This window comes from Pistacia vera, unplaced genomic scaffold (genome assembly GCF_008641045.1).
Source record: "Pistacia vera cultivar Batoury unplaced genomic scaffold, PisVer_v2 Contig432, whole genome shotgun sequence".
Taxonomy (NCBI): Eukaryota; Viridiplantae; Streptophyta; class Magnoliopsida; order Sapindales; family Anacardiaceae; genus Pistacia; species Pistacia vera.
In genome coordinates, this window is record NW_022196260.1 from 1,298,238 (window position 1) to 1,312,169 (window position 13,932).

Sequence of the window (13,932 nt, forward strand, 5' to 3'; positions counted from 1 at the left end):
AATAAGTCAAGTTAACCTATGGTTCATATGCATTTGCTACAAAATCAAAGATACAAATTTGAAGAAAAGCACTTCAAATTTCAATGAACTTGAATTTTCCATTCGGTATCCACAGTCAGCTCAAAGTACAAATGCGTTAACACACAAAAATTGAGTCACGAACAAATGACAATCAATAACAGTATAGAAAAAATTCAAGCCAACTTGGATGCTCACTGCAGTTCATTGATCATATACTTTCGTTAGTTCAGAGTGCAAATGAAGAAAATAGCAGAACCAAGAGTAGATTTCGTATAGATACAATTGAGATTCTACTAACTGTATATTTCAACTTTTCTCATTTTTTTCTTCTCAAATTTGGTTTAAACTCGACAGCAATAGAGGCCTTAAATGGCAGTTGAAAGAATGATAATACACATTTAATGTCACGTACATGTCACAAATTATTTGCCAAACCTGTAGTCTGTTCCCAAAAACTTTTTCTTTCCGGCCATTCATCCCATTTCCACCTCTCCTTATTGTTAAATCATAAATGAATGAGCGCATCAATGGTCACGTTTAAGAATGAATGCAACACCGAACAAAGGCAAAATTACCTCACCATATAAGAATTAGGATGCGCTATCATGGATTTCTGAACAGCTAGATGGGACCTGAAAGAACAAGAAAAGTGTCATTACGAAAGTTGTGAAGATCAAATGTCAAGGATGTAACAATAATTAAACATACAGTTGACCATCTAACCAATGTTTGGGAAACGAAAACAGAAACAAAACAGAAGATGAAAATAAAAAATGTGACCCGATGAAAAAGGGATCATTCTCCTTTCGTTCTTCAATTTGGTTGACTTTTGCTTTTCCTTTCTCTTTAGTTTCAACATTCAGGGACAAGCATGATATAACCATGATTGACTGGTTTATATCCCGATTCATAGAAAAAACAACACTCACTACACTAGAATTCAGCTTTCATATGATGCCTAGAAACAAAAGCGATGTTTTCTTGAGACAAGCAAGGAACACCCAGGCTGATCTAGACAGAAAACAAATCAGCTTCATTCATTTGTTCAGACAGGAAACCAAGCAAATAATATATCAATAATTGTAGGATGAATGAAGTTCCAGAGGGATAGTATATGAGCTGTAAAATATAAAAAGAAAGGCCGTATATAGTGGCCCACTCTAGGGGAAACATCCAACAAAGGATGAAGACAGTGCCTTCTTTCTGCCCATTTTGTACGGAAAAATATGCATATCAACAAAAATACTGAAAGCAATATAGAATCAAGACCACCAACGAGGAAGATGGAATATGAATATTCACAAAATTTTACCATTAAAAGATCTTTTTCCCCCACCATAAAAAAGGCTGCTTACCTTAAGATGATGTGGCATGATCTTATATCATATGGAACATGAAGCCATGCCTCTGGTGGATATAACAAAAAGTTCTCAAGCTTACTGGTGTACACATCTGCATATTGATGTATATGATAAGCAAAAGCAGATTCTTGGCCAGTGTCAGTGAGGAAAGTGGCTCCAAAGATTTATTGAACATTCCCTTCATCACATGGCGTGCCCTCTGCCTCTCATCATTAAGCTCATCCAAAAGTGATTGGCATGCTTCAGTTTTCTGACTATTGCCCTGTTGCGTGCAATTTACCAAGCAACTCTTGTATTATATGAAATTTTGCCTGCACCAACAAGAACAAAGAACTAAAAGAAGAGTCCAAGCTCATCTTCAATCAAAAAAGAATTTGATTCTAAAGAAATTTTATTTGAACTGAAAAAGAAATTGACATTTGACTGTTGATTTGTTCAACAAACCATCTTATCATACTGTTAATACATATGAGACACTGACACTAATTCTCAAAAAGCGAATAGAAGGACTGAACCGTACCTGTTCAAGTCGATAATTGTCCTCATTTTGTATATGTATTTCACTCTGCATCATAAAACAACCACAAAGATCTTAAGATATAACAAGTTTGGACTGTAATACTAATATATAATGAAAAGCAAGGACATCTCACAGGGAATTTACGATTAGAAAACCACTGTGCAGGCTTTTCTATAACAAAGACCATTATTCATAGTCACAACTCACCAAGTCAAGTAGCTTTTGATATAATTCTTAAAAAAAAAAAAAAAAAAAAAAACTTTGCCTACAGAAAGATTTTAGAATTGGCTAATTTTAACTTTTTTTGTTAAATCTTCCTCTCTTCTGACATGAATCCACCACAAGTGCTAGGGACTTAAGAATCAGTCATGGCTTAGACAATTTTCTATCCATCAGATGTGATAGCAATTGCTTTTAATGAAAGCTGCAAAAATGCAGTCAAATTTCCAGATAAGCCTTACACCAGAACAAATCAATACTAAGACAAAGACATATAGGTAATTGCCAACGATCAAAAAGAAAATTCAAGGCACAACTGAGAAACTTTAAATTCAAATAGATAGTTACAAACATTTAAGAAACAAAGCGGAAGAATGTGAAAAGAGAAATACTTCTAGCTCACGGAGATTGCCGAGTGCCCAACCAGCCTTTGATGGCCCTCTTAGGTCACTAAATAGGTGGTCACAAAGTATATCACCTAACAAGAAAAAGAAGATTAACAAAAGAAAGAAGCAACTATTCACTTAAAAAATTGAAACGGCGAAATCTACCAACTGTCAAGAAAAAGAGTTTTCAAAGTGATTAAAGCCATTCAAATTTCAACTTTTTTAACAAGCAAGTAAAAACAAATGTCTCAGTTAAATTGTTTGCTAAAATATATATATATATATATATATATATATATATGGCATACCTCTGGGCCATTCCACTTAGTAATTTCAAGAAATTGTTTAAGACATCCATGGTAATAAATTTTATCGGGAAGAAACACGTCCACCTTTGAAAAAGCTAGATTGTCCTTCTCTGTATCATAGCAGCTACATGGAAGTTCCGGACCATAGATCAAACAGCATATTAGCATAGGAGGCAGTGAGATAACTCAAAGCAACAAACATAGAAAACGTTAAAAAAAAAAGTGAGAAGGAGAACTCAGAAGTCTTTTATAGGTTAAAGAACTAAATGAACCCCGACTTATTAGGTATTATATTCCACTATGTCTCTCAAATAGCATTCTCTTTTGCTCTTCCTATGAGCACAATTTTTCTCTCTGGTTTAACTGTGAAGCATAGCAAGATTTTTTCACGTGAATTTTACACCCTGCCATATGTCCTTCTATATATTTCGAAGAAAATCAAATGGTAAAATACTAAACACAACCCAATGCCGGTGGTAAAGCAAAAAAACTGCAAGAAAAAAATAAAGAATTAACAAGTTGAAGTTACAAACCGGAATGGATGATCAGATGTGTAAAAATCTGGCTTATTGGCTTTGGCAATAACAACGTCAAAAAGCTCCCTCCATGAATCTCTACAACCCAGAGAATCCTAATGAAAATGACAAGATCAGTGAGATTTACTATCAACCAATACAGATATAAAGACAACAAACAATATAACAAAAATATTTGCAAGAGTGAGAGCATTCTCAAATTTTGGCCTTCATATCTAATTTATTTAATCTTCATCCAAATACATGCCAGTTGGTCAGATTGCAAATTATATTATTTATAAGATTCTAAGTATCAGACCTTTAAAAATAATACATAATCAAAGTCTCACAAAGTCCTGTAAAGAACATTTTGAAATATCAAACAACAGGAAGAAGACGTGAGAATTAAAATAACTTAACATATAATTCCCAGTCACGACCACAATTTTGGAAGTTTGAAATATAAAACTGATAACCACACTAACATTAAAATGGTGCCTATTTCTTATTCACATGTCAAGCAACCATACTATTGAAGTTCTAACAACCTCTTGCGTGTAAGACACGTGAATCAACACAATTATAAACACAAATACATCATATTGTAACTCAATTTCTGCAATTGGAGGAATTGAACACAAGACCACCGGGTCAACCTAACTCTAATACCATGTTGCAATTTACTAGATTAACCTGAAAAAGAAATCAATCGAATACCATGTTAAAATTTACCAAATTAACATGCAAAAAAATCATTTCCCAGTAGTTCAGTGGGAATACTATGAGTTGAAACTGGGATAAAACACCTCGATTTCTTCAATGTCATTCAAGGTTTTTAATGGAATTAAATGTAAGTACCTCCAACATAAAACGCATCCCTCCATCCACAAAATAGTAAGGAGAGTTGGTCAGCAAGAAAAGTCTCTTTCCTCTCTCCTTCAGCATCCTGAGAAAACGAAGCACTTGGCCCTGAAACATGGACCATATAACCATGAACACAAATTCCCACAGTAACAGCATAAATAGATTCTAGAATAGTGTTTCTTTCAAGTCATAGAGAAGGCAATCCCATTATAAGTAGAGATGTCAAAGGGGTAAATTAGGTTAACATGATTAAAACTATACGACTAAATATAATCTGTATAAAACAATACATAATTTTCTATTACAACACAAAATGTGCACAATATAATTGAATGAATCTATTGACCTTAAAATAGGTGGCAAATTGACTTATTTGACATCTCTAATTGTAAGTTAGACTATTACCTAACAAACACAACATGAAAATAATTATGACTTACATTTTTAACTAGATATCTGTAAGGATCAGAAAGCATTGCTCTATGAACCAAGCCACTCCGATGGACATGCTGAATTGCGCGATTTACATCTTGATAGATGTAGGAAGCATCAAATTCCAGTTTCGCATCAACAAAATGTTGCACAATATCTGCAATAAGGCATGCCTACACAATAATGTTGATGCAATACATTTAGGAGTTTCAAAGTAATAGAGGAAAGGAAAATATTATGCGAGATTCATAAAAATCTATGCAGTCAGACGGAGCCAATGGAAAGCATTAATTATAAAATAATGAAACATATGAAGGAAAAGTTAAAGGTGCTAGAAGAAGTTACAATTATCATAGAATAATGAAATATGTGAAGATTAATTTTAACTCTCAGTAAGTATTTGGCTATTTTAGCTCAATATCCATATTGGTTTTCCTCTCTCTTGTTGTATAAGTGTGCTTGAACATCTTTATAGCAAGTGTTGTCATAGTTTTATTAAACGAATTATTCCTTTGAGCTATAGAAAAAAGAGAACCAGGATACATGTCAATATTGCATCCAAACATATCCATCAATTGCCTCAATGTATTTACCCCACATTCAAAGATATTAACTACAGCTCTCATTTGCCTTTAAACACCACCAATCCCATGTAATACAGTACACAGTGAAAACTTGTCCACTTATTAAAGCCATCTTTGCATAACTATGGAAAATAGCATTACAGTAGCACTAACCTCACTAAAGCAGAAGAAATCCATCAATCCAACAAGCCCACGCGCTTGATCACGGCCAATATGTCTTGTGCCATATATCTCTGCTATCTCCTTCTTACTTAACTGTAAAGAATATTAAAAAATAAGAAACAGTAAAAGAAAAATACAATCTCAATATTGAAATTCAAATACTTCTTCTATCCATGTTTTTGTCCAGTTTCATCATATTTCTTATCATATCGAAGAAGGAAAGAATTTGGTTGAAATGTTACACATCTTGAGTTCTTGATGTTTTTGTCAGGTTGGATCTATATCTACAGATAATAGGCTAAGTTCTTTGCCAAGAATCCTTGGTTGTCTAAAGATATGGTGATAATTTAATTATCCTGCCTATGCAAAGCAGGCAGTAACAAGTTGGTATCTTTCCGTTTGCAACTGTTCACAAGAATAATAAGCTCTTAATTTCTTGACATATAAGCTGTGCCTCTTATAATGAATACAGATAGAGCACCAACTCTCAATCCACTCTTTACACAATCCTAATTGCAATTTCTCTACGTTCAAAACACAACTGATCATAGGAATTTGTTGTGAAAATTCTTGGTAACGAATGAATTATGAACTTCTTACTTGAACTAAGTCTGAAATCCTCGGGTATTATGGAATGTGTTCTCTTAAACTAAGCTAGAGGTGAGGACATATAATCTGATAACCAATGCAAGAATCCCTAAATACGCAACAATATACAAAAATATGGCACATTAAATACAGGCAGAAATTCATGTCAAAACAGTTAACCGTGAAATACCTTGTGACGACCAAAGTAGCATCCATCTGGCTCAATTGAACCAAAAAAATCCAATTTTAAGATACACCCTTTTTGCTTTTCATAATAGAGGCCTCTGATTGGGAAAGTTGGATCATATTTAAAATTCATGCAACCCTCAGGATACCGAAACTGCAAAAATGAAGCCACAACGACATTAAACTACACTTTTTCATGCACTACAAAATCAAAATCAACTGTGTGACAACATTACGTCAACAGGCCTAAACTAACCTCATTGACCATATGCTCCTTCGCAAGATCATATATTAGAGTCTGCAAGTTAGATGAGTAATGTGCCAAAGTATAGTCATAGTCGAATCCATAAACTTGTATATTATCCAACCTCAGATTCTTGTTCACATATATACCTACAGCATACATAATAACAACACCCAACAGAAAGATCCAAGAAAGAAAAAATTGATACCATTAGGTTTAGCTTAAAAGTAACAGAGCACCATCAAACCTTTAGGATTCATCTTCGGCATTTCCTTCAACGCTTTAGGAATCTTAAGAAAATTCAGCTTTGCAGCTTCAAATTCACGCTGAATATCAACTATTTCATTATCAATAGCCAAATTATCAGTAACTTGTGTAAGTTCCCTCTCAATCTTCACAATAGTTTGCTCAGGAGACGCAACTGTATTGTAGCACGGAAAGCTTCCACATAAACCTAAAAATTGAAGTAAATGCCAGCAATTTTACTAATGGATTGATACATACATTTAAAAATACATAAAAATGATCAGTCATATGTTTAGGAGCGTTTTTCAACACCACAACACCACTACAAGCACCTTTGTGTCAATTTTATTGTGTTTCCATAGTGTTTTTGAGACCAAAAAACACATAACAGGTACACTTTCTTCAAAAAAGAAAAAGAAACACTTTCAAAAAGAAGACAAAAGGCATTTGAATCACTTCTTAAACAAGAATTTGACAGTATTTTTCATAAATTAAGTACAGTTCCAGAAAACAGTTTTAACTAGTCTTGTAGAATGCTGTTTAAGTACTAAAAAAGGCTCAGCATCTCAAAATCACTCTCAACAAACACACGTCCGAAACAATACTTAATCAAGATTCCATGTTATCAATTAAGCAACTGTATCGCCACTATATCGAAGCTCAAAGAAAGAAGCGAAACAAAACAGAACAAACCTTTCGAAGCTCCATGAGAAATGCTCCTCCTCTGCAATAAAAAAATAAAAATAAATAAATGTAGCGGTCTCTCTGATTCAAAACCTAAACTATACTACATGTAGATTTTTACACATGATAATAATAATAATAATTAATTATAATTATGAAAATACACAAAAAATATATATAAATATATATTACGAGAAAGGAAGAGCGAAGACGAAGAGAGCTTCGAAGGAAGCCCATGGAGATAGAGAGTTGAAATCAGTTGTGCAATTTAATTTTTCTCTTTTTTCCTGTTGGTGCAAAATGGTTAAGAGTTTGTTGATGCAAGTTACAATGCTGTTGATGTTCAAGGGTTTAGGGTTTTTTCTTTTCTCCAATCAAAATCGAATGAGAGAGGAGACTGTTTGTTTTATATGAGCCGCAATTTCGGAGATACCCCACTTTTCCCTCTCATCGTACATGCATTAAAGTTCAGACTGTTCAGATTTGGATTATTTTTCCTCTCGCATGACCGTTTACTAGGTGAAGTTACGCCGTGTCTTTTTAGTACAAATTTAATTTGGTATTTTCAATAGATAATTTACCTTTTAATACAAATTTAACTTGAGAATATCAAATTCTATCTTAGATATAAACATAAGAAGTATAATAATATCTTTAATTTGATGCGGTAAGATGACGATTTTAGTTGCAAAAGGATTCACATAAATATATCACTAAACCTATATATTATAGGGTTTACAACAATAATTCTCCTAAAATATAATTAAATAATAAAATCCTCATATAGTTATAATAATAACACAAATTCTCTTACTATTAATTTTTTGGTGTTAAAATAAATAATATAGGGACAATCATGTAAATACCTCTAGACGGTATACTAACAGCTCAAATTTATGTTGTTTCTAGATAAATTTATTCTTATCCAGTAATATAATAAGCATAACATCATAATGCATAAAAACATATAAAATTTATCATTCAGATATTTTTAGATAGATAGATATATTATAGATTTTCTTGTCTTTTTTAAAATTTAATATCCAAAAAATTCTCAATATCTTGGAACAAAATAATAATTTGTTTACAATAATGTTTTCAAGTACCAACTCTATATATTTGTACTGAAATCAATGGATTAGTTATCAACTTGATAAAGTGTATTGATTTTTAGTTTTCACTTAAAACCAAAATCTAAATCTTATATTATTTTAGACTATCACTTGAAACAAACATCTATTAGGAAAGTTTATGCACTGGTGAGGCAGTTTTAGATTCCAACATCCATCACGCAAACTTGTCACTGTCTCACAGTTGCTTCAGTAACCCTAAAACTGCTACTTTGGTTGTTTCAGAATTTATGATGAACTACAAAAATGAAAGCATGATAAATGACTGTTTGAAGCAAAAAAGAAACAGAGATTACCAGAAGCTAAGTGCTGCAAAATTCTGGTATGAGACAAGTTATTAATTTTGCCGATATATATAACTAACAAATGGATGAAGGTAATAACATTGCGTCAGGAGTCAGGGCGGTGAGTAACAAGAACATTTCCTAACATCAGTTAAGGTGTCAAATTAATTCTCTTTTTTCCTCCTCGATGCAATTTCCTTGGCCCAAGCTTTCCCAAGCTCGGTCTGAAACTTTCCTGCAGAGAGTGGCAAAGATTGATGCTTTAACGAACATGACCATTGTGCTCTGTATGATGAGAACACCAACGGAAAGTAATTTCGCAAAATTTTTCTTAACAGCAAAAGACCCGGATTGCTAACCAATAACTACAAAAAAGTCAGAAATCAAATGCACTTTTTCGTGGTTTCTCTTGTCCTTCTTCTAACTAGCAGGAACATAGTCTAAGACAGAATGTGAGCATGCCTCTTCATCTATAGCTATTCAGAAAGCCAAACTTCTATATGATGTCGACTCCCAAATTCTCTAATTTTAAGTTTTTAACAACAGAATCTCACCTCCAATCAACTTCGTACAGATAAAAAGCCATTTATGCATTGTTATTTTAATCATTATGAGAGATATAAAATCAACAGGTAGGAAACTAATAAGATGGTTCAGTAATTATACCAGCAGTTGACTGGAAAAATTCATCCAAATCCTTCCCTTGCTCTGCATTAAGCAAGAATAAATTTTAGTTTCCTGAGTAAAATTTTCTAACCGCTTGACACCAGAAATATCATTCAACGTTTAAAGTAAAATGAAAATGGAACGATTTTACGCAAGTAGCAAGTAGACTATATTCATTTCAACTCATAATTATTTGTCATCAAAGAGAAGCAAAACATCAAAATGGGCAATCTATTTGCTCACCAGTAGCATACAATGCTGAAAGGAAATAACAAATGAACATGCTAAGAAATATCATATTTCATGCAAACCGTGCAAAACACAAGCAAGTACAGAGTGGTAAATAAAAAATCAGCAATAGGAGGCCTTACCATTTTCATATTCTAAAGCTTGAAGTATCATCTCCACCTAGACAAAGAGATATTACCAGAATGAGATTATCCAGTTAGCAAATCAGATAATCAGAAACAAACTATCAATTAAAATAAAAACATGATTTAACAATCAACTCTGCATGTATTGCCAACATCACTTAATTGCCACCATGGCCTGTTGGCCATTTGCATCTTAATCTATATATGATTTGGTATTTATCGCTGAATATTTTTCACAAACTATGACCTAAATTCTTCCAACCTCTTTCCAAACTAACAATAGAAAAAACAACAAAATCCAAAAACAATTCTAATGAGCACATAAGTCATTATTAACACCAACAATTTTAAGAAACAGCTAAAATCTTTAAATCAATAGTTATCAACAGATTATAAAAAAATTTAAATATAAAAAGAAAATACCATAATTGGATGAATAATTGTGATGACCATTGTACTATGGAAATAATGAATGACGTACTAAGTCCTTTCTTTTTATCTAAGAAGAAACTAATCCTCGTTGTGCACATTTGAGTATAATGCAAATAACAGAACTTAAAATTCAATAAAGCACCATACTTAAATTAATAAACAAGAGGGATATAAATTCATAACATATACCTTGTCAAAGTCCTTGACAATTTTGGCCTCTGCTGAAGAATTTTCCTCATACTCCATCCATAACTCACTGATTTCCTTGGCTGCAATTTGCAAATTAAAATTAAGCAGCCAGGAACACGAAATTATAAACCATTTCCAGGCACAGGGAAAAGATCAGTCTCTTAACATCAGACACAAATACACACACACACAGAGAAGTACCTCTTGCCTCTCCACCAAGTAGTTTGCACATGTGGTCTAACGCTTTTCTCTCTCGTTGACTCTTCTCTGCCTTTGAAATCCCGTCTGAAGGGGTAATGTCACCAACAATTGCTATTTAAACAATTAAAAAGTCAGAAACCAACACAAACTCAACTCAAGAAAAATTTTATGGCAAAATAATATCCAATAAAGATAGAGGGTACAGATTCTAGCAGATTATTATTTTAAAATTTCACAACACCAAAATTTGTGTTTTTCCAGTAAACAAATAAAATTGAGCAAATTTCAGTATGACTAAATCCAATCCACTTGCACTGTCAAATGGAACCAAATCATTAATTCCAGGCTTTTGAGTTATCTTTATGAAAGGATATTTCAATAAACCTAAAATTTCCTATCTAAGAGTAATGATTAGCTTAAATTATTACAATGTCATCATCAGTAAATTTTACAAAGTAGAAATATTCATGAGAATGGAGAAAAAAATAATACCTCTAAAACAGCATGCATTGTGAGTTTGTAACTATCAAATATAACTTGAAATAAAATATAACCCATCAATTTCACTGTTCACACCATCTTATAATGTCCTAACAGAACCAGAGGTTTTGTCAAGTATTTGAATTCCTAATTCACAAGAAAATTAAATTAAAAAAAGAAAGGAGAGAACGAGAGAACAGTGTTTCACCTTCTGCAATGTCATGAACAATTGCCATCTTAATGCACCTGAAAGTTGAGAGATCAAAAATCTCAAATTATACTACTCATTAATCTTTCAATCAAGTTTGTCTAAATAAACTGATAGAATGAATAAAAGTAAAAGCAAATGATCCCTAACTTGTCTCGATCAATGCCAGGAATATCAGCCATAATCAGACCCATCAATCCCATTCTGTACATATGATCAGCTATAGATTCCGGATCCTTAACATCTCTCCGAATCCATCCAGCTCTTTTCGTTGTCTAATCAACATTAAACAAATCAATAACACATCAACCACAAACAATTAAACGATCTTAATACTAACACACACACACAAGAAAAAAAACACTAATCTACATTATGTTATCGATGGAACAAATTCTAGAGTAGCATATTAGCTTCATCCAATTTAAAAAATGAAATACTAGAAACAATGAGCTTGGTTCTCGTATAAACAGCTAAAACTAAAAAATCCAGAAATCCACAATTTCCTCATATATTTTAAATTTGAGTAAAAATAAATAAATAAATAAAAAGAAATCCTTCTCTTAGCTAATCATCACACGATTATCTAAGAATCCGTTTAGAAATTCTTTTTGTAGAAAAGCAGCTTCGTACAGAAGCACGTGAAGGTACAATTAGAGAAAAGCACCTAAAAACAGCATTCTCTAAAGAGTGCTTTCTTATCTAAATGCACCTCAACCAAAAGGTACAAACACTCCTGTTCTAGCTTTTTCAACATCCAAAAATAGAATAAATGAATAAAAATTCATTTTCCTTTTCTTTCCTTTTCTTTTCACTCACTTTCTCACCAACCAAACAAAACAGAACATAAACAATTATAAAAATAATAATACTAAATAAAACTAGAAATAATTTATTTATAATTTAAAAAACACCTTAAGGCTGTGACATAGGGAGAGAAAGTCGATAGCAGAGGACGCAGAAGAAGCAGCAGCAGCAGAACAAGCAGCGCCTTTATTTGCCGAGGAATTGATAGTGTCACCGCCAGTGGCGGAAGATGGCGACGAAGCCTCGGTGGCCATCCGATAAGAGTTGGAGTTGGTGATTGATTTGTTGAATCTGAGATGAGACGAAGTGAAAGAAGAAGGAATTAGAAAGGAGAGTGAGGAGGATTTGCAGAGCAACGCTCCTCGGCATCCGCTTCCCATTTTCTCTGATTTATTTTTTATTTTATTTTTCTTTATTCGGATATGAATATTAAAAGTGTAATATCAGAAAAGTCCTTGACCTTTGAGCTAACAACCTTAAGTATATATTGTTTGGAAAATCAATATAAATTCTAATAGTAATTTGTAAATATCGTTATCAACGTATCTATCTTTGATGTCGTCAATTTATAAAAACTTGATTTTTATAGGAAATTTATTGTAGATTTTATTTTTTTGGAAAGTGTTTTTGATGAAGGCTTAGGATAATTGTTTTTATAATTAATTCAATGAAAATAAAAAATGTTTAGTTGTCTGTGAAACAAAACGCAGTAAAATAAAAGGGTGTTTGTCTGAACTTATGAAAATTAGCTTATAAGTATTTGAAATTTTAAGCAATTATATGTTTGGTTAAAATACTTATAAGTGACTGATAAGTAGTTGACGTGTTTGGTATAATGTGGCTTATAAGTATATTTTATTATAAAATGACTAAAAAAGGTACTACATTAAACAAGGGTATACTAAGGAATTTTAAAATTAAATAAGGATAATGTGGTAATATACTTGGTCAAACTAGCTTATAAACAGAGTGCTTATAAGCCAAAAAAAAAAAAAAAGTACCTTCCCCCTAACTTATTTTTTTAACTTATAAGCTCAAAAAAGTTATAAACAAACAGGTCAGCTTAATTTTAGAGTTTATAAGCTAGTTGACCAGCTTATAAGCTTAGACAAACACCTCCTAAGTTAGTTGTTAACTTATAAATTGTTCGTTTATATTATGAATCTAAAAAAAAAATTATCCTGGATTTACCCGTTGATTTTTCAAATTATAGGATCTTGTTTTATATACCAAATGTAAGGGATCCAAATGTAATCATCCCCTGTTAAAGTTAAATAAATCATTAAAGAGAAGAAAAAGTAGAAGAAGATTCAGTATATGCCGTGGACAAATAACGGATCTTATCCAGATAGATCAGGATCGTCCAGGTCGGAATGGACAAATAAAGTTGGGCTCCACGTGGACTGGACGGCTCCGATGCATTGATAAAGGGATTATATGAAAATAGGAATGATTCCATCAAGTGGACCAAGCCTGGGCCGCACCGAGCCGGGCCCATACGTATAACACTGGGCTGAAGAGTAGTTTATAGGCCTAGCCCGCTCAATTTCAACCTAGGCTCTAAGGAAATAGAGGGACATACCTTGCAACACAATTATCATTCTTCTAAGATGATTTATTCCAAATAAAATAGTTTCCTATGTAACGGATGTATGTATAACCAATCAAATATAAGACGAATATATGTCATACATGTTGACGTAATACTTTATAATTAATTGATTATTATATACCCGTTTTAAGGATTTTTTTTCCTTGTCATAATATTTTTTTATTCATGATTTCAAAAAGTTTGGTAATTAAGTATAAATACATTAACTGTTCAATTTAATGTGGTAAGT

The 13,932-nt window shown here is 32.5% G+C and overlaps 2 protein-coding genes across 2 annotated transcripts; both read right to left on the reverse strand.

Moving 5' to 3' along the window:
* Positions 1-611: 611 nt before the first annotated feature.
* LOC116143714 (5'-nucleotidase domain-containing protein DDB_G0275467) lies at positions 612-7,714 on the reverse strand. Its single transcript, XM_031429152.1, is given in 18 exon segments — positions 612-653; positions 1,377-1,402; positions 1,405-1,545; positions 1,548-1,645; positions 1,647-1,693; positions 1,903-1,947; positions 2,514-2,587; positions 2,590-2,599; positions 2,816-2,939; positions 3,349-3,446; positions 4,189-4,299; positions 4,635-4,799; positions 5,364-5,465; positions 6,151-6,300; positions 6,403-6,539; positions 6,638-6,844; positions 7,330-7,360; positions 7,513-7,714. Coding segments are annotated over 18 exon segments (1,653 nt in total). The 5' UTR covers positions 7,558-7,714.
* Positions 7,715-8,638: 924 nt separating this feature from the next.
* LOC116143756 (HD domain-containing protein 2 homolog) lies at positions 8,639-12,471 on the reverse strand. Its single transcript, XM_031429205.1, has 8 exons — positions 12,199-12,471; positions 11,435-11,559; positions 11,285-11,322; positions 10,597-10,707; positions 10,396-10,475; positions 9,772-9,808; positions 9,401-9,442; positions 8,639-8,969 (listed from the first exon to the last, which is right to left on the reverse strand). Exons 1-8 carry the CDS (start codon positions 12,469-12,471, stop codon positions 8,899-8,901), a joined length of 777 nt encoding a protein of 258 aa, XP_031285065.1. The 3' UTR covers positions 8,639-8,898.
* Positions 12,472-13,932: the final 1,461 nt, after the last annotated feature.